This window comes from Nerophis ophidion, linkage group LG08 (assembly GCF_033978795.1).
Source record: "Nerophis ophidion isolate RoL-2023_Sa linkage group LG08, RoL_Noph_v1.0, whole genome shotgun sequence".
NCBI lineage: Eukaryota > Metazoa > Chordata > Actinopteri > Syngnathiformes > Syngnathidae > Nerophis > Nerophis ophidion.
Window position 1 is genome coordinate 55,344,097 of NC_084618.1, and position 21,760 is coordinate 55,365,856.

General features: G+C 38.8%; 3 protein-coding genes across 5 annotated transcripts in view; 1 reads left to right on the top strand and 2 right to left on the bottom strand.

Moving 5' to 3' along the window:
• Window positions 1-2,335, bottom strand: part of mrtfab (myocardin related transcription factor Ab) — an 82,550-nt gene extending 80,215 nt beyond the window's left edge. For both annotated transcript variants that reach the window (XM_061908998.1, XM_061908996.1), the window contains exon 1: window positions 2,197-2,335. The gene's annotated coding sequence lies outside the window, so the exon portion shown is untranslated. The remainder of the gene's footprint in view (window positions 1-2,196) is intronic.
• Window positions 2,336-4,348: 2,013 nt separating this feature from the next.
• Window positions 4,349-19,954, top strand: get4 (guided entry of tail-anchored proteins factor 4). Its single transcript, XM_061909002.1, has 9 exons — window positions 4,349-4,564; window positions 5,712-5,790; window positions 7,860-7,941; window positions 9,445-9,594; window positions 9,709-9,847; window positions 9,945-10,085; window positions 12,710-12,785; window positions 18,381-18,453; window positions 18,529-19,954. Exons 1-9 carry the CDS (start codon window positions 4,425-4,427, stop codon window positions 18,618-18,620), a joined length of 972 nt encoding a protein of 323 aa, XP_061764986.1. The 5' UTR covers window positions 4,349-4,424; the 3' UTR covers window positions 18,621-19,954.
• Window positions 19,198-21,760, bottom strand: part of vps35l (VPS35 endosomal protein sorting factor like) — a 33,277-nt gene continuing 30,714 nt past the window's right edge. For both annotated transcript variants that reach the window (XM_061909001.1, XM_061909000.1), the window contains exon 30: window positions 19,198-20,356. In XM_061909001.1, coding sequence (XP_061764985.1) covers window positions 20,258-20,356 — 99 coding nt within the window. In that variant the 3' untranslated portion in view covers window positions 19,198-20,257. The remainder of the gene's footprint in view (window positions 20,357-21,760) is intronic.

The following is a 21,760-nucleotide window of genomic DNA, read 5'->3' on the forward strand; positions in this document are numbered from 1 at the left end:
TCCTCCCACAAACCAGATGCACAAATAAATGTAACCTACACACTCCCCAGAACAACCAGCAGAGGACACTGCAGCCCGAGCGGTCTCGGTCAGAGCAATATATGTATTATATGCAAAATGCCCATAGTTCTCTGCATTAAAACAATCCACGTCTTTACAGAGAGAACAAACAACGGGCCTGAGCTGGCTAACATTAACGTTGTATTAGCTAATTTATCCAGTTTTCTGAAAGACCGCACTAGCTACTTATTTTATTGTATCAATGCCGTTTAATTACCTTGTCCCGATGTAGACACTGATCTTTTATCAGTGCAATGTGTGTCAATTCATTATCATATACTAATCATCATATGAGTATCCCTAGAGTGCCTCTGATTGGCTCGCCAGTGTCTGACCATGTCAATGACCAAGACCGCTCTGGCTGAAGTGCCATCTGCTGATTGTTCAGGGGCGTGTGTAACTCCACATTTAGTTGTGCATCTGGTTTGTGGGATGAATATCTCATCGACACAAATGCAAATAAGCGATCCACATAAGCAAATTCAATAAAAATACAAAATCAAGCATACTTATATTCAAATCTCAAAAATACATTGACAAATACACGTTTATTTATACACATCCTTGATTTATTCTGATGTCACATTTTTATATTTATAAATTTTATTTGTACATATTTTCAAATCTCAAAAACATATTTACAAAATATGCGTTTATTCATACAAATTATTTATTTGTATATCACATTTGTATGTGTATATGTATTAAAATCATATGGATAAGTTGATTGGCAACACTAGATAGATGGATGGATGGATGATAGATAGATAGATAGATAGATAGATAGATAGATAGATAGATAGATAGATAGATAGATAGATAGATAGATGGGTTGTACTTGTATAGCGCTTTTCTACCTTCAAGGTACTCAAAGCGCTTTGACACTACTTTCACATTTATTTACCCATTCACACACAAATTCACACACTGATGGAAGGAGCTGCCATGCAAGGCACTAACCAGCACCCATCAGGAGCAAGGTTGAAGTGTCTTGCTCAGGACACAACGGACGTGGCGAGGTTGGTACAGGGTGGGTATTGAACCAGGGACCCTCGGGTTGCGCACGGCCTCTCTCCCACTGCGCCACGCCGTCCCAGTTAATAGTACTTTATTGATTCCTTCAGGAAAATTTAAATTCTAGCAGCAGTGTACAGAGTTGATATAAATTTAAAAAGTAAAAAGTAAATAATGGGTGTATAAATGGAATCAAAATAGAAAAATATTATGAGAATAAAAATAAAAAGAAACAATGGGAATAAAAAATATAACAGTAAAATAAGAATACAACAAGAAAGGGAATAAGCGGTAGAAAATGGATGGATGGATGAACAAGAGAAACTAGGCAGTATTGACCATGTTATGAAAAAGTATTGCACTGTTATTGTTTTGCATCCCCTGTCATCCAGGTACCCGCCGCCCCCCTACAGTCTAATGGCGTGTGGGACAAAGGAGTTTTTTAGTCTATTAGTCCTGCATTTGGGATGAAAATGGTCCCTAGTGTGTGAATGTGAGTGAGGATGTTGTCTGGCGACTTGTCCAGGGTGTACACCGCCTTCCACCCGAATGCAGCTGAGATAAGCTCCAGCACCCCCTCGCGATCCCAAAAAGGACACGCGGTAGGAAATGGATGGATTGATATAAAAGTTGATGTGAAATAATTCTACTTCCATATCACCTCGATCATCCAATAATCATGCAACAACTTCCAAGTCATGCATCAGGTTTGACAACAACAGTAAGCTGCAGAGGTGCTGCACACATGGGTGTCACAGGGCAGCACAATACAGCACAGCTGTCACTAACCAAAACAGACACACAAGCTATGCTATTGTTAGCTTGTCTGGGAGCGACTTAACCCCAACTCACCCGGGAGCAAAGTCGGGAGTAACATCAAACAACAAAATACTAGCAGTTTAAAAACGACACAGGTATTAAGGCCACATTCTGACAAATGAAACATGTCAAACTTCCTTTCAAGCCTAGTTAGCAACCTAGCATTAGCATGCAATGTTCGCCAGTCACACACTACTGCGCTGCTAACTCCGAAGCTATCTTATTCACTAGTCTCTGGCCTTCCCAGACGACGTGGTAGCTGTCGCCATTGCAGCGTCCTATTAAGTATGTCATTGTTCTTACTTATCATGCTCGCCAGTTGTGTGTTTTGTTGTCAGCTGCGAAGATAATAAGCAGCGTAGACACCCCGCTGCCACTTCCTGGCGACAAAGGAAACTTTAACCGGAAAACCCTCCTCTACGTGGGAAGCATTTCGTTCAAAACAATGTCTTCGGTCAAATAACTTGATATTAGTCCACTAAGCGTGTTTGGGTCGTACATACACATTTAACACCTTTCATTATACGACACATTAAACGAATAAAAGCGTGGGAATTGATGTTTGGACATTTGATTTAGTAGTCAAAGTATCTGTCGCCATCTAGTGTTGCTGTCAGTATACTGTCGCTAACTGGTGGTCACCATGGTGGGGCGATACTGCAAATACTGCAAATAAATACGGGTCCAATAATCTCGTTCCTATTTGAAAATTAATTTTACCTTTGCAACCTCATTATACCATTGGCTAAGTTGTATATTCATAAATTGAGTAAGTTTCTCAATAATAAATAAATAAATAAATAATTAAATGCATATACTCTTGTGTGATGACTGTATTATGCTGATAATAGATATGTATACCATGTATTGATTAAAGTGGACCCCGACTTAAATAAGTTGATAAACTTATTCGGGTGTTTTGGTTGATTGATTGATTGATTGATTGATTGATTGATTGATTGATTGATTGAAACTTTTATTAGTAGATTGCACTGTACAGTACATATTCCGTACAATTGACTACTAAATAGTAACATCCGAATAAGTTTTTCAAGGGTCCACGTTATTCAATTAATTGGTTAACAAGTTGACAAATTTATTCGGGTACCCATTTAGTTGTCTGGGGATAGGTTGATTGGCAACACTCAATTGGCCCTAGTGTGTGAATGTGAGTGTGAATGTTGTCTGTCTATCTGAGAGAGCGACTTGTCCAGGGAGTACGCCGCCTTCCACCCGATCGTAGCTGACATAGGTGCCAGCGACCCCAAAGTGGTGGGAAAATGGATGGATGTACAGAATAATACTGAACTGTGCAATCTACTAATAAAAGTCTCAATCAATAAAAAACCCGACCTGTTGTTATGCCTTTGAAAAAGAATTTGAACTCTATTTTAAAACGCTATCTTCCTATAAAAACCTAAAAATATGTGAAAACTATGATGCTGTGTTTCAAATTTGGATTATTTACGGAACTTGCATGAGCCTATGGCTTTACATTTTGTTGCATATATATGTATATATATATATATATATATACATATATATATATATATATATATATATATACATATATATATATATATACATATATATATATATATATACATATATATATATATATATATATATATATATATATATATACATATATATATATATATATATATATATATATATATATATATATATATATATAAATGTGTGTCTGTGTGTGTGTGTGTGTGTGTGTGTGTCTGTGTGTGTGTGTGTGTGTGTGTCTGTGTGTGTGTATTTTAGTTACTTTATTGAGTTTACAATCCCCTGGCGCTCTTTTGTAGTGTTTTCATACTGTTTTTTGTACTTGTTTTGATTATTATTATCTCTTGATTGTATGTAAATGTTGCATATTGTAAATAAAGGTTTATAAAGTAAATACAAATAAAATAATAATCTTGTTCCTAGTTTGGTTATTTTTTACTATAGATCATTAAATCCATCATTCAAAGACTACCTTGTATTTGTTTATCTTCATTATATCCCTAAAACACGGACAAAGATTTTAGTTAAACAGAAAAACCTTTGATACATTTTTTTCTGAACAACGTACAGCATCTAAATAGTTACACACCATTATAAGACAATGCCAATAACATAAAATGATTACATTTTATTTAAAAACATTGATTCAGGACAATATGAAAATATAACTGTTTACGTATCAACACAAAAAAAACAGACATATATCACACTAGTCGATCTGACACTAATAACAACATAGTTATCGATGCACCCAGCAAGGTTTATCTGGGTCGATCTGTCCATTATTCCATGTCAAAAAAAAAATTACTATAATTTTTAATTATTAGGACTTCCCATGTAATGAATTACTCATTATAACGACACATTACATTTTAAAGGCGTACCTTAGTAATGGTCCGCAAAGCCCTGTATAACTAGAACTACGGCATCTGAAAAGGGCCAAGCCTTATTTGACGTTTTCCCGTGTCAACAGTCAGACGAGTATTCACAGCGCCCGCCGCTGAGCTACGACAATGTCGGAGCAGGAGTCCCTGAGGTGCTCCACCGTCAGGAACCGTGGAGGCGTGCAGCGGGTGGAAGGAAAATTGCGAGCCAGTGTAGAAAAAGGAGATTACTATGAAGCACACCAGATGTATAGGACGTTATTTTTTAGGTAAGAATTGACTTGACGTCCCGGTTGCAGTTGGCTTCTGGAGGCCTGCCGTGGTCCAGACCGTTCTAGCAACCTTGCTGTGTCCATACTCGCCTCTGATTGGGGGTACTTTGCCAAAGACCCGCCCTCCCATGCCGGTCCGGTTATTTCATTGGACGCCGGAAGTGTCAGTTACCTCGGGTCCTAAAATGGACTGCTAACTAAGAGCTAGCTATCTAGCAGGGCTGCTAGCATTTGAAAGAATACAACTGACAAGTTTAGAAGTTGTTCTGCAAACAGATACACAATACATGTTTTATCGTATCATAGGGTTTTATTATGTTCAAACTAGTAGCATGTAATACATAACTGCTGCCTTGTTGCTGTTGCTCTACAGATGTGCTAATAGTTAGCTAGGTAGCCGTCTGTACTGACAAGGTACTTTAACATCTGTACCTGATGTAAGATATATCGTATAAGGTGTATGGTGGTCATTTAAAATGTGCATTACCTTGTTGTCAGTATTGGCTTTAGAATAAATCAATGGGCAACATTTAGCTATCGTCCCCATTATGTCAGTTATTTCCTTTAGAAGCAAGACAATGTGTTTTGCATCCCATAATAGTGTTGTAGGCACAATACCAATGCGCAATCTTTTTGCAAATTGCTTCCAGCTATATATTTGAATAATGTGTGGTGCACATTTTGCAAATCGATGGGCGCAAATACATATTTTTGCTGCCAAAATAATTTATTAAATACTTATGTTATTCTATTCATTTGTAGTCGGGACAATATAACTGAGTATTGCCCTCAAATCAGTCCAACCCTAACCACTATACAGTGTACGTCCACCACTAAACTACTACCACAACTTGGTTTACTATTTATAAGATATAATAATGTAGGGTTAATGACTAAACCATCCACAAAATCTCGTCTTGCGAGATGCAAATTGCTTGCGCACAATGGAAATGACGTATAATTTGCAAAGTGCGCGAGATTGGTGAAATGCTTACAACACTAGCCAGCCTCGCATCTCTGTCTGAGAAGAGTCATTTCATTTCTTCCCCTCGTCCTTCATTAATTGCAATATAAAAACTTGACATGTATGCACGCTGTTCATCCCTTACACATTTTTATTATTGACACTCTTGCTTTGCAACAGGTACATGTCACAGGCTAAACACAGTGAAGCCAGGGAGCTGATGTACAATGGTGCTCTACTCTTCTTCAGCTATAACCAGGTACACGCTCTTCCTTAGTAACTTAATCCCAGAACCATGTACTCGAAATAATATGGCACATATTTAGAATTATTACATGTAAGAGCAGGTAGTAACCGGTCCTTAACTTCATCTGTTTTCTCAGAACCTTCAAGGCCTACTGAAATGAGATTTTCTTATTCAAACGGGGATAGCAGGTCCATTCTATGTGTCATACTTGATCATGTTGCGATATTGCCATATTTTTGCTGAAAGGATTTAGTTGAATACATCCACGATAAAGTTCGCAACTTTTGGTCGCTAACAGAAAAGCCTTGCCTTTACAGGAAGTCGCAGACGATGACGTCACATGTTGATGGCTCCTCACATCTTCACATTGTTTTTAATGGGAGCCTCCAACAAAAAGAGCTATTCGGACCGAGAAAACGACAATTTCCCCATTAATTTGAGCGAGGATGAAAGATTTGTGTTTGAGAATATTGATAGCGACGGACTAGGAAAAAAAAAAAACGCAATTGCATTGGGACGGATTCAGATGTTTTTAGACACATTTACTCGGATAATTTTGGGAAATCCCTTATCTTTCTATTGTGTTGCTAGTGTTTTAGTGAGTTTAACAGTACCTGATAGTCGGAGGTGTGTGTCCACGGGTGTGATGACGCGCAGCGTCTCAGGGAAGTCGACGGCAGCTTATTGGGCGGCACAAGCTCAGCTGATCTCCGGTAAGAAGCGACTTTTTACCACAGTTTTCTCACCGAAACCTGCTGGTTGACATTCGGTCGGGATCCATGTTCGCTGTGATCCATAGTAAAGTTTCACCTCCGGGAATTTTAAACAAGGAATCACCGTGTGTTTGTGTGGCTAAAGGCTAAAGTTTCCCAACTCCATCTTTCTACTTTGACTTCTCCAATATTAATTGAACAAATTGCAAAAGATTCAGGAACACAGATCTCCAAAATACTGTGTAATTATGCCGTTAAAGCAGACGACTTTTAGCTGTGTGTGTGTGCAGCGATCATACTTCCTAACAGCCCGTGACGTCACGCGTACACGTCATCATTACGCGACGTTTTCAAGAAGAAACTCCCGGGAAATTTAAAATTGCAATTTAGTAAACTAAAAAGGCCGTATTGGCATGTGTTGCAATGTTAATATTTCATCACTGATATATAAACTATCAGTCTGCGTGGTGGGTAGTAGTGGGTTTCAGTAGGCCTTTAAATTCACTATAAAGGATACTATCACATGTTGCATTACCACAACACACACCACAAGAGCAATAATGTTTAGCAATTGTAAATATAATTTCTTTGAAAATAATTATGAAATTTAACAAAACAAACCAAATGCAAAATGATTAGAAAGGAAAGTGTCTAAGTGAGTGAGAAAGGGTTATGTTCTACAGTCAGTGGTTCTCAAATGGGGGTAAGTGTACCCCTTGGGGTACTTGAAGGTATGCCAAGGGGTACGTGAGATTTTTTTAAAATAGCAACAGTTCAAAAATCCTTTATGAATACATTTATTGAATAATACTTCAACAAAATATGAATGTAAGTTCATAAACTGTGAAAATAAATGCAACAATGCAATATTCAGTGTTGACAGCTAGATTTTTTAGTGAACATGTTCCATAAATATTGATGTTAAAGATTTATTTTTTTGTGAAGAAATGTTTAGAATTAAGTTCATGAATCTATATGGATATCTATTACAATCCCCAAAGAGGGCACTTTAAGTTGATGATTACTTCTATGTGTAGAAATCTTTATTTATAATTGAATCACTTGTTTATTTTTCAACAAGTTTTTAGTTATTTTTATATCTTTTTTTCCCAAATAGTTCAAGAAAGACCACTACAAATTAGCAATATTTTGCACTGTTATACAATTTAATAAATCAGAAACTGATGACATAGTGCTGTATTTTACTTCTTTATCTCTTTTTTTAAACCAAAAATGCTTTGCTCTGATTAGGGGGTACTTTAATTAAAAAAAATGTTCACAGGAGGGTACATCACTGAAAAAAGTTTGCGAACCACTGTACTACAGTATTGCCATATAGATTACTTTGTTTCATGCTTTACTCTGCAGCAAAACAGTGCAGCAGATCTATCCATGCTAGTGCTTGAGGTGATGGAGAAGTCAGAGACCAAAGTGGAAGATGGTATATTAGGTGAGTTTCAGCATTGAGCCTTTAAAACTACTTTTGGACCATTACATTGAGTTAGTTGACAGCAATGTTCCCTCTATTTTTTGATATGTGTGAGAAAACACAAACTTCCTGAGCATTCAGTGGAACACAGACGTGCACACTATGACCATACTAGCAGTACGCCTGTCCCAAACCTGACATAACAGGTTAAATATCTTATCGTAATCAAAGGACAGTAGTCATTTCCATGAAAATATTTCTTAATATAAGTGATTTGACCAATGTATAATGAAAATAACAACAATCTTGTTTTCCATGAGTTGTGTACTATTATTTTATCCCTAAGTAGGGGCTCTACTCTGGAAATAATTTGTACTCCTTAAAACGTTCACGTGTTGCACAATGAGATGTAAGCATGGGATAAAAAGTACATTCCTGTAACGTTTTTTCTGTAAATATACATTTTGTGAGCATTTCTGTAATCTAGTAGCAGATAGAGGAATCACAGTGCAATAACATGGCATTTACACTTTGTGTGGATTTGGGAGTTGTCTTGACTTTTTGTGTGGCCATAAACACATCAGTGGCTGAGTCTAATGAGTGTGTGTTGGCTCAAATGAGAGAGCGAGCAGCTGCTGTTAATATGGTAAAGAATTGTTTTTGGCCTGGTGTGTACGGCCGAAAATGACCAGTTTTTGTAGATAGATGTTTTTTACTAATGTTTTTGGTGTGGTTACGGTTGAACATAAACCGTTTTTTCTCAGTAATAATGATCGATGGAAAGACGTTACAATAATTAAACTGTGTTGATGAACATTGTTTTATTTGTTGTGGCCGCTTGTCATGTCAGGACGATTAACTCCATCATAGAGCGGATGTTGCTGGTGGACACCAATGCTCAGAAGAGTTGAAAAGCATGGCGTTTGACAGAGGAATCCGCATCTCACAGTTACACTGCAAAATTCTACTGAACAAATTGTGTTTATTTTGTTTAAGAGTTCAGATTGGGTTTGATTTTGTGCTCTGAATAGATTGGCTGTGTGCAGAGGATGTGTGAGGAGTGCACGATTGTACAGGCATACACCACAGTGCTAGGAATGGGCTACATGACCTAAAATCTATATTGCGATATACATTGCAGCTTCCTGAGGTAACAATACATATCACAATATATAATTTGTGTATAAAGGAACGTTCTCAAAATGTATTACAATGGCTCCTAATTTGGCTGATGATGTATGCGGTAACCTGTTTTGAAAATGATTATTATTTATTTGCCAAATAATATATTGTGATCACAGGAGGCTGCAATATTTATTGCCAAATCGCCCATACCCAACCTTTATGTTATTAAAAAAATGTTTGAAATTACAATTTAGTCTCTCTCTGTTAAAATACAGTACACCTTTCATATAAATGTCTTTTTTAAGGGGGTGTACTTTCAAAATCGGCAGGGGATACATTTGTTATCTTATTTCCTTCACTATATATTTTGTAATGATGTTGGTTGTGTTTGCCAAGCAGAACACCTTGCGAAGTTGTTTAGCCTGATGGATCAGAACTCTCCAGAAAGAGTAGCGTTTGTGTCAAGAGCTTTGAAATGGTCCACTGGAGGCTCTGGGAAGTTGGGTCACCCAAAGTTACACCAACTGCTGGCTGTTACCTTGTGGAAAGGTACGTCAAGTAAATTAGTTGTGTGTTTAGTATAAGCCATCACAGCAGGAGCAAATGTTCTGAAAAGGATAATGGGTACTATGTATTCTGAATTTTCTTCATTTTTTTTTGTAGAGGAAAACTACAGTGAATCTCGTTACCACTTCTTGCATTCGTCTGACGGGGAGGGTTGTGCGCAGATGCTAGTAGAGTATTCATCATCCCGAGGCTTCCGCAGTGAGGTTGACATGTTTGTGGCCCAAGCAGTTTTACAGTGAGTCCATTCGCATCTGTTTTAGCAATATCACTCATAGACAACAATGTATTCTTCAAAGATGTAGCCATAATTACTCATCTTGTACTCCCAATAGGTTTCTCTGCCTAAAGAACAAAAACAGCGCTTCCGTGGTGTTTAGCACGTACACAGAGAAACACCCGTCCATAGAGCGAGGACCTCCGTTTGTCCAGCCTCTCCTTAACTTTATCTGGTTTCTGCTGCTGGCAGTGGATGGGTAAAATACTCTTAAAACACACCCAGGACACATGTATCTGATTGGAAATGAATTGTGTTAATGCTTAAAACACACCCAGGACACATGTATCTGATTGGAAATGAATTGTGTTGATGCTTAAAACACACCCAGGACACATGTATCTGATTGGAAATGAATTGTGTTAATGCTTAAAACACACCCAGGACACATGTATCTGATTGGAAATGAATTGTGTTGATGCTTAAAACACACCCAGGACACATGTATCTGATTGGAAATGAATTGTGTTCATGCTTAAAACACACCCAGGACACATGTATCTGATTGGAAATGAATTGTGTTGATGCTTAAAACACACCCAGGATACATGTATCTGATTGGAAATGAATTGTGTAAATGCTGAAAACAATCAAACTGTCATCATTTCACTTTTAAATGATCAGAGACAAATACTATACAGATCGGCGTTGATAAATTGCCAGGGAATTTTGCCTTAGAATGGGGGTGTGCCGTGGCGACAAACTTTCAACATTTTATTGGTTGAAATGATGATAACTAAGTGCCGAATGGCTCATTCCTTTTTGTAGCCTTTCTTGGTGGGCTGAGCTTGGCGGTGAAAACTGCTTTTCGCCACCAACCATCGAACTGTCATCACTTTATTTTGAGGCTTTAAGTTTGGGGTCTGACCTTGACTAGCGGTTTATCAACGCGTCGCTCCACTTTGACAGCATCTTCTCTCCGGTATGTTTGCTGTACAGGTAGTTTTTCAGCGCTTCCATAGCGAGTCTGAAAGATTAAGGTAGATCTCCACGCTACTGTTATATTAGTAATGGCAATGGCGCAGTATGAATGCGCCAATACAAAAGGAAAGAAAAAAAGGAGTTTGTTGACAACACGCGGACCACAATTGTGGACGTGCGCACATTTTTGGGACTTTTGCAGATCCCATTTATACAGCAGCAGGTACCAGTTGGTAAGAAAAGTTGTTTTTCCGTGATATTGCAAAACAAAACGTCTCTTAAAGTAGCCATTTTGGGGTCCTTATTCACACACACACACACACACACACACACATTATAATAATAATAATACCCATATTTTGACTACGGTAGCCGTATTGCGCCGACAATCCATGAAGCGATGCAGCTCCGTACCTTATCAAAGTCTTAATATAAAATTTAAAGAGATTTGAGAGCTGTGTGTGATGCAGCATTTATTCAACGGGCGTCAATGCACTATCTTGCACGTATCTATTATGTGTGACTGCCATCTCCTGGTCAGGTTTATCATTACACTATGGGCCAAATAAAAATTGCTTCGAGGTCGGTAAGCACAACCAGAATTAATTCGTACATTCGGCGCACTGGGTTGTAAAGGTGCACTGTCGATTGAGTAAATTAAAAGATTTTTAAAAATACGGTATTTTCTAACGTATTAAACTAGGGGTGTAACAATTGATGGTTAGATTTATATTTCTAAATTTCAAGTATAATGATCTGTACTCAGCAGGTCCACCTTCCAGAACAGGGGTTTCAATTCAAAATTGTTTTAAAAGGGAATCAATCGATTTTAACGATACTATGAAAAGGAAAACATTGGATTTAAGAACGGCAGAATTTATACTAAATTTCGCTGTTTTTTTAAGGACGTTAAATGTACTGGTTTGTCCATCTACGGCGTCAATTAAAACAAAAATGGCAGATATCGAAAGTGGTCGACCAAGCAAACGCCACAAGACAATATTATAAATTACAGCACAAATAACGTTTAGCTACAGCACGATTGCACAAGCCACAACAATAATTCAACCATATTTCATCTATATCTAACTCCCATACAAGATATAACAGGAATATAGGAAATTTCACACAGTGTCCAGTATTTATTTCCTAGTCAAACTAGTTTATTTTTTTGGCTAAAAAGTTACTGAATCGGTTTCAACTTTGTTAATCTTTTCGGACAGTAATGTTCTAAACAAAACAAAAATTACGTCCCTGAATCGTATCGGCAACCACAAATTCTGAATTTAATTGCTACACCCCTTGTATTAACCTAAAAATCATTAATTGTGGTCATTCCAGCTATACTACTTTGCTAACTAATGTCAACTAAGCTAAAAGCTTGATAGCTGTTTTAGCTAATTTTACAGTTATACACCACAGTCGTATGTACTTAACAGTTCAAACATGTTAACATTAGTATGCTAACTTTTCAGATATTTTTTACAGGCGCACCCCTCTGAGTTGCATAACTTGACACATGTGAACTGTTAGCATTTTAGCTTGCCAACGTCAGTGCGCTAGCTTTATCTGTTTGTTTTGCTGATACACATACACCTTAGAGGCACATATTTTGTTAATCAACGTTATCCACCAAGCGCACTGCCTGTCAGTGTGTGGGGTCGTCTTGGGCATTTCAGCATTCACACGCAGTTTCTACCCAAAATTGCATATTCTCCTTTAAAAATATAGTTGTTATTGTGGTTGTGAACTGCACTTCACATATTGCATTTATGTAGCTAAACCGGAGAATTACCATATTTTGTGATGGTTCAGTAGTGTATGCAACAGCTGCTTGATTGTGTAGTTGTGCTCATTAAGGTGTTTTTATTGTGACTAATTATTTTTTTTTCCCTTTTTTAGGGGTAAATTAACAGTTTTCACAGTGTTATGTGAGCAATATCAACCTTCCCTGAAAAGAGACCCCATGTATAATGAGGTGAGTGCTGCAAGACCCTTCTTACGTTGTCTTCTTTAGTGGACACACAAGTTAGTGGGTGGTTGGCGTTGAGGTTACCAGGGATGGCAGTTGGGATATTGTCTGTGCCTCAATTTAGTACTTTGAGTGTGTTTTCACTTAAGGCCCAAATATACTCAGACGGAACGTCTGTAAGCACGGTCGTGTCACCAAAACACTGCTTTTGCAAGTGTCTTTTTACATCGGACGGACCGAGGGCTGTTAAAGATAAATCGATGCGACCAGATATCCAGTTCGAGAAGTGACCGGTTCGGCTAAGTCCGTTACAGCCCCTTCAATCGATAACATTCAGCTGTGAATCCTTTGGTTAATCAAATGTAAACACATAAACTGGTTATCATACCAAACCAGAAATCAGTTGCCGGTTTATGTCTTTAAAACGACACAAGTCAGGGTTGTACCTGAAAAGAGTCAAACACTTGCTGCGTTACTCGCGTAACTGGAGACAAGAATAGACATGGACCGGGTGTCGCGAGAAACTAGCAAGTATGTGACAGTTAATCTTTAAAACAAGGCGAGAGTCACGGCTGCCCGCCAAATAATTGTCCGCAAGATACGTGACGTCAACGCTGTGCCGTCCGTCAATATTGTAACATTCCAAGAAATGTAGGCTCAGACAGATCCCCAGTTTGTCTTTATTAATTTCACAAAATGGAACGTTCTCGTACAACTGGCTCATTCTCCGTGTCTAGCTCTTTTTTTCCCGGCATCATTGAAACAACCTTTACCTGCCACAGCACGTCACTTCCCATCATTGTCCTGGAAGTCCCGCCCAACAGCCAAGCCATTGACAGAACCCGTAGGCGCCTGTGACGACAGTCGCTGCGTTTCCATTGCAGTTTGTTGATTTTTTTAGAAATATTGCTTAAATTTTGCAAAGTACATTTGCGACTTCTGCGATGAGGCGGTGACTTGTCCAGGGTGTACCTCGGCTAGCGCCTGAATGCAGCTGTGATAGGCTCCAGCGACCTACTGCAACCACGAAAGGGACAAGCGGGAAGAAAATGAATGGATGGCATTTGCGACTTGGAGGTGTTTCCAATAAGGGGTGTTTAGCGTCATGAGCCGTAATTATCATAAAATATCGTCCCGCGAGTCTCTACTTTGAGGAAGACTGACGCTGTTCGATTCCATAATTTCGCAGCTGTGATTTCATTTGCAGCCACTGCTGTTGCTGTGATGTCAATAGAAGATGAAGGGGGCGGGTGATCGCTCAAAGACAACATCCTTACATATGGTAGCAGCCACGAATAAGGAATTTTTGTGAGATAATTGTGAACCCGGAATTCACAGACACATTGTGGATTCAAGGGCCCCCTCGACAATGGGTCTCTCCGAGCCTGCTGGTCGGCCTTTATTGCCGGGAAGGGACCTGCGATACGGCCCGATGCCGCCTCGTTCCCCCTGACAGACCAATCGGAAGAGAGACCAACATGACCCGTCTGCCCTAGTTGTCCTGCATCGGCGCAATGCCGGTTTGGTGTATGTGCCCTGTAAATCAAAAACGCCGATCCTCTCTGGTTGACAAGCGGCGAGCAGCTAATTATGTGTCTCCATACATATTGTGGAGCCGCTCCCCAGACCTAAAAATAATCACCTCCATTACTGCAAATGAATATAATTTCTTAGTAACTTAAATAATGTTATCAAGTTCTATTATAACTGGAGAATGAGGCTAAACATGTTACACGCCGAGAACAAGCCAGGAGTTGGTGTGCTAACCTAGCTTGTAACAACACAAATAAATAAGTGCTTAGTGAAGTCTGGATAGAAACGCAGTGCTGTAGAAAATAAATGTCACAGTCGGTACACAGCAGGTAACAGGAGGGCGGAGCCACCCATGAAATGGTAATGTCCACACCAAGTGTAGTATTAGTATATGATCGATACTTATTTATTCGGTATTTCAATTTTGTCAAAATGTTTTTTCGTTATTTGTGTCAATGTTTTCAAACACGGGGAATAATTGCCTGGACACAGGAGGACTTAGATGGCATAAACCAAGGGATTTAAATGAGCAGCAGATAGTTTTTCACTTTTGTTCAGTTATTGTGTACTTCTGAATTTGTTTTAGGTTAAGATAGACTTTTATTCATCCCACAATGGGAAAAATAATTTTTTGAGTCACTTCTTAATGGGGAAATATGTTAATGGCTCTTGTTTTCATGTTAGAATTTCAAGCTAGCAAGCTAACACCATTCAGCATGTGAGTTTGTCACATACTTGCCAACCTTGAGACCTCTGAATTCGGGATTCATTTTTGTTTGGTGTGGATTCGCAGTGGGGCGCATATTTGCAACAGTGTTAAAGTTGTTTATACGGCCACCCTCAGTGTGACCTGTATGGCTGTTGATCAAGTATGCCTTGCATTCACATGTGTGTGTCTGTAAAAGCCGCATTGATTATGTGACTGGGCCTACACGCTGTTTGTAAGGAGGAAAAGCAGACGTGACGACAGGTTATATAGGACGTTAAAGCAGTGCCTTTAAGGCATGCTCCCAATATTGTTGTCCAGATAGAAATCGGGAAAAATTCGGAAGACCAGTTGCCCCGGGAGATTTTCAGGAGGGGCACTGAAATTCGGGAGTCTCTCGGCAAAATCATGAGGGTTGGCAAGTGTGGTTTATTAAAGTGCAGTTATCAATCACGGTCTTTCAATCAACTTAATTTAAAAGAGTAATTCAAACCCTCGGGAGTTTTACTATGTTAATAATTATAGTTTATTGCTACAACCCTAGTTGGAGCCGGCTCAGTCTGCTACTGGACGTAACGTCAGGCGCAACTCAGGTACTGTAACATGGCACCGTTGGATTAACATGTACTGATGTTTGGTAGGACTGGCAGGATTCGGTTAGTACCAAAAGTACCAGATTTGGTCCCCATCCCTCGTCACTACTCACACTGAGTCAGTATGAATTGGAGTTGCGTACTTGAGCCAGCAGGGACGTGTTGCTGCTATACCATCTTTTTCCTCCTAAGAAGCCAACGGCTTTTGTTTAAAAAAATTATATATAATTACGCAAACAAAATGCAAGAATGATATTTTGATATTCGATGACTGAATGAATGTGACTACCAAGATGGAGAATTATGTATATACAACCCCAAACTGGACTATTAAACCAAATGGAATGATCAGATAATTAGACTTTTAAAATCAAAGAGCTTTTCCCGGATAGGTGCATTATCTTCACTTACACTAAAAGCTAAGACAACAAATAGTTTTAAATTTTATAAAAGTACCTGAATGTGATACAAAGTATTTGCAATTTTTTTTAATGAAAGTTAATTATTCTCTTATTTTTCTTGTTAACTTCTAAGTGAGCAGCCACTCATATATATGTCACTGCAAAGCAGCAGTGTGCAGTTCTATGGAAGTTTTGATGACTATTGACATCCTGCCCCACCCACAGTCCGCTTCAGTCTGTGAGCGCCTTAAGTAGGACGGCAAACAGCAGTTGCACTCAACCCGCCCCAGTGAATGCGCAGCGGTGGACCCCGACCACCCTCAATCATTGCCATCTTGGCTACATAGTGGAAGGGACGGGGGCAAGGGGGTAGTAACTTAAGTAGTTGCAATTCACAATTAAAAAGGAGCGAAGAAGTGGATAACAATTGTAATATCAATGACAACAATGGATGTCAAAAGTGGCACACTCACAAATTTAGGTGTACATAGTATCTGTGTTTCTTAACTATAGGGACCCAGCCCCTAAGAAGGCCATCAACAAATATGTATTGCTCAGCTGTGGTCTATATGGGCTGCAGTGGTACTCAATTGTAATATACTTTTCCGGTAATAATATCAAACAAACAGAAGAAGTCTGTAGCTCAAGTCAGAGAAGTTTTTTAAGCGCAAAAATGGTGAAGCTGTATTTTCATTTGGGCTTTTTGACAGTTAAGTTAAGAAACATATTACTATTATTAATTTAGAATTAATTTCAGCATTGTGTAATAGTATGTGAATTTATTTTTCATCAGTTTTAAGTCCCTTCTTTTGCAGTGTATTTGATTATTTAATTTTGCAATCAGCCTGACCTAAACCTTGATCATAATCTTTATAAATTAACACATGGTTTCATATCATTTGACAATGTTTATCCTATTTTACTGTAGGTACGTCCGATATCATTATTGAATACTATTAAAATCCAGAGTAAGATTACTACCGTATTTTTCGGATTATAACTCGCTCCGGAGTATACGTCGCACCGGACGAAAATGCATAATAAAGAAGGAAAAAAACATAAACGTCGCACTGGATTATAAATCGCATTTTGGGGGGAAATTTATTTGATTAAATCCAACACCAAAAATAGACATTTAAAAGGCAATTTAAAATACATAAAGAATAGTGAACAACAGGCTGAATAAGTGTACGTTATATGACGCATAAATAACCAACTGAGAAGGTGCCTGGTATGTTAACGTAACATATTATGGTAAGAGTCATTCAAATAACTATAACATATAGAACATGCTATACGTTTACCAATCTGTCACTCCTAATTGCTAAATCCCATGATGATGTCGCTTCTAAACAACTTTGCCAACTCTAAAGGTATGCGCCGCTTCCTTTTGTCGTTTTCTGCTGCATACTTCACTATGTCCAGCTTGTAATCTGCAATACATGATTTCCTTTTCGGTGCCATTTTTGTACCGCCCTTCTCAGTTTTTAATAATTTACTGCCAACGTTGAAATGATCCATTTTAATAGCTACGGCAGTAGCATATAGCAGTTAGCATCCCATGACCCGCAGTCAAGCGAAATAAGTGCTCGCTGCGTAATAAGTGCCCAAGCGTGTCGGGGCATATATTTAGCGCCTTAAGAGCGAAATATATGCCCACCCTATTGTATACAGTGTGTAGGGGACGGCTTGCCAAATAATTGCCCCTGTGGATTTGCTGATTATGTTAGCTAAAAGAAAAAACGTATCATACCAAAGTTACTGTGATATATATTGTCTTAGACTATTAAATATAGAGAAACGGCAGGATGAAACAAATAAGATCAGTAGTTTTAATTTTGGTGAGTTAAGCTTTTAAAAATAGTGGACGGTCTCTCTCTCGCTACACACACGTTGGTTTGACAATGACGCAGCCCTGCCAAAAAACTGCCCGGCGCACACCACCCCTGAGCACTTATTTCGGCTGGGCACAAATTTGGCTTGACACCACAATGCACTTCTGCCATGACCCTCCCCCGCCGAATTCTTATTGGTTGATGTGTGTGTGACGATTGCTGACATTTTCTACGTCTCTTCGGCGAATGAGATAAATAATATTATTTAATATTTTACGGTAATGTGTTAATAATTTCACACATAAGTCGCTGCGGAGTATATGTTGCACCCCTGGCCAAACTATGAAAATAACTGCGATTTATAATCCGAAAAATACGGTAATTCAGTGTAAATAAATGAGTGGGTCCCACTGTAGTGGAAATGTTGAGCCTCTGGGTAAAAAAAGGTAAAGAACCCTTGTTACACATGTCAGTATCTTCCTGATACGGTTCAGGCATCTGTTTTAATTTCCAATGTATTTTTCCTCACTCAGTATCTTGACAGAATAGGACAACTTTTCTTCGGTGTTCCCCCCAAACAGTCTCCATCATACGGTGGTCTGCTAGGTGGGTGGACCAATAACACGTCTGTCCTTTGAAAAAGTAGAACATTTCTAACAAAGCCCTTGTGGCAACTTTCAGGAAACTTGCTGAACAGCCTGATGGGAGCGGGCGAGGATGACGACAGCGTTGAGGAGGCCCAGGAGGACAGCAGCCCCATCGAACTGGACTGAGCCTCCAGCCAAAGGAAGCAAGGAGCAAAAGAACACAATTACACAGAAAAAACACAGAAAAAAGGGGACGAACACGCCACCAGCGCCTTCACCTCCTCGTATAAGGTAGTGGGGTGAGGCGGCGGTTTACGTTTTTTGGAGCTGTGCTATTTAACAAACTCCTCCCTTCCGCACAATTTAAGTCCAAACTCCCTGAACTGGACGACAGTAAATGTTATTTTAATCATTATTTTTGTTCTGTTCAGAGTTTTACACCAACTTACAGTCTGCTGTGAGAGGAAAGTGTTTTAGATATGACAGCCTCTCCTTGACAGTGTTATTACGGTCACCGTGGTGACAGTCACATCACCGCTGTTGTCAGCTTGTCTCTACACTCCCCCCAAATATGTCTTTGTAGTCACATCTCTGCTGCTCGTTCATAGTAAGCGTTAGACTGCAGGGCTTGCAGTCATTCAGAACCTTCATCATCTTGCACTTCCTGTCTCAACTGCTGGGTCTCATCTCCAAGACGAATTTAGTGTTGTTGTGAACTAATATTTGGACATGAGGGGTAGCACTTAGTGTGTTGTGGGCTAGGAGGAGATGCAAAAAGGAGTAAAATGAGACGTTCTCTTGTTGCAAACATAGGTTTTTTTTTTTCATTATTTATGTGAAACAGTTCCTCTTGGAGATGGGCAAATAATCCATCGTTATTTCAGCCACTTCTAATCTCTTTTCTTTCCTTTAGTTTTTGTGTTCTGCCTTGTCAGTAACATCAGTCAAATTGAATCATGGCTTCATTCAGTGAAAGTCTTCCATTGTAGTTCTATTAACTTTTGAGTAGAGACTTGTGGCCGTTAATATGTATTCAGAGGAATTTCAACGGCATAAACAATACATCAATATTTTGTGCTTTATTATTTTATGTGAAAACATTTAAATGTAGTAAGAAATTCCAGCAAGTTTCTTAATTTCAAACGACTGTGCATAGTCAGTGAATATAAAATTCTGCTATTTTAACAGTGCAACACAGTATTGTATGAGGAAAGGCGATGCACCATCTTCTCTTGGAGGGGTCACTCTCATCCATTTTTACCGCAAAGTTTAGTGGGCCACATAGTTTCCAAAGACTTAACAGAGCTACAATCTTATCATGAGTTATGTTCAGTGTTTTGTTTAGTTTGAAACTTTTGTGGGCAGCAAAAAGCAAAATACGTGTGACCAAATGTGTGAGTCACTGCTGTTTATTTTGTATATGAACAACAAGAATGGGGGGGGGGTTGTTTTTTTTGCAATGATACACTAACTGAATCAATAAACTACAACTGAGAGGATCGAGACCGGCGTGAAACAAATCTTGTCCTGTCCATTTCTTTATTGTACCTTGTAGCTTATAAACAACTATGACATCAAAAGACACATTTGGCAATAGTACACATATTCTCATACTTGATCAAGATTAGCTCATAAATGATCTATAAATAGAATAGCAATACATGATATCAATGACAATTTTAAAAAAGATTGCTTGTTAATATTGGCAAACATGATTGCTTTCAGTCAAACCAACTTATTTTTTGTGCCTAACACCGTTCTATACCCGATAAGTGGTGGGCTTTTTAAAAATTATTATTAAAAAGAAATGTACTTGTTGGTGTTTATGTGCGGGACTGCAATGCGAGCCTCTGCACTGTGTCGGACAGGTGAGCCATGTCAGCCTGTGCAGCTTGATGCTTCATGTACTCCAGAGTCCGAACCTGCAGAAATCATCAGTCACCTAATTAGCAAATGGTGTTGGTCATGTGACTGTATGGCCATTATGCCCAATGTATACATTACAGTATATTAAGTATGCACATTGATCATTACTCAAGCAACTGAATTAAGTGCACTGCTTGGTTGCAACCATCAGAGGCGCTGTTGAGTAAGCGAGTTAGCAGTCTGAAGATGCTTCTTAAAAATGGTGTTTAAATTCTGTTTAGTAAAACGAGAATGCAGTAAATATGTGCACACACAAAAAAAGCACTTCTCTTTATATTTTCTTCTCAAGCGAACTGGTGCAGAATTTCCCCCAGGGATCAATTAAGTACTTTCTATTCTATACTATTTAGAGATATATTCAATCTAAAACAGGGGTCTCAAACTTTGTGGCCCGCTAGTAAACTTCATTGTTTAATGTTTTTGTGACCCACACACCCTGTGGTGGGAGAGTAAAAATACAACAAATACATTGAAACAAACATTGATATCATAACTACAGTTGCGCAAGCAGAACCAAACTGTCAAAATATACCAGTTTTACATTTAACATTTTACATTTAAGGCCTATTATAGCCCAGGGTCACTATAGCTGCTGGTAGATGTACTAAAAACAAATTTAAGTAATTTGGTTAAAACGTTATTCTAAATTGAGTTTGAGACCCCTGATCTAAAATTGCAGGTTAAAAAAAAGTGGGGAAGTGGGTGCTTAATCAAACCTGGATCTCTTCAGATAAAAGCTGTTCAAATAAATGGTAAATGGGTTGTACTTGTATAGCGCTTTTCTACCTTCAAGGTACTCAAAGCGCTTTGACACTACTTCCACATTTACCCATTCACACACACATTCACACACTGATGGAGGGAGCTGCCATGCAAGGCGCCAACCAGCACCCATCAGGAGCAAGGGTGAAGTGTCTTGCTCAGGACACAACGGACGTGTCGAAGTTGGTACTAGGTGGGACCCTCGGGTTGCGCACGGCCACTCTCCCATTGCGCCACGCCGTCCCTACATACATTGTTATCGCTCCTAAATAATATAAATGTGCATGTTGTAGTATTTGCACAACTGTTTTCTTTTTAGCACATGCCAACACTGATACACTGTCTTCTTCAATTATTGTAATGTACAATTATACAAGAAATACAACAAAAAGAAAGCCATTGAGAATAACAAACCATCAAAAAAGAATTCTAAAAAAGTTTAATAATTTGTACAATTACACTGCCACATTTAGGGCTAAGTAAGAAATGTACATTAGTACAGGCCAAACTTTCGGACACATGTTCTAATTTCAATGCATTTTCATGACTATTTACATTATAGGTTGTCACTGAAGGCATCAAAACTATGACACCTGTGAAGTGAAAACCCTTTCAGGTGACCTCTTTAAGCTCATTGA

Excerpts from the sequence above, each read along its gene's own strand:
- get4 (XM_061909002.1), top strand. The coding sequence starts at position 4,425 with ATGTCGGAGCAGGAGTCCCTGAGGTGCTCCACCGTCAGGAACCGTGGA. Across the intron at positions 5,791-7,859 it reads TCTTCTTCAGCTATAACCAG|CAAAACAGTGCAGCAGATCT; the intron begins GTACACGCTCTT and ends TTTACTCTGCAG. Across the intron at positions 7,942-9,444 it reads AGTGGAAGATGGTATATTAG|AACACCTTGCGAAGTTGTTT; the intron begins GTGAGTTTCAGC and ends TTTGCCAAGCAG.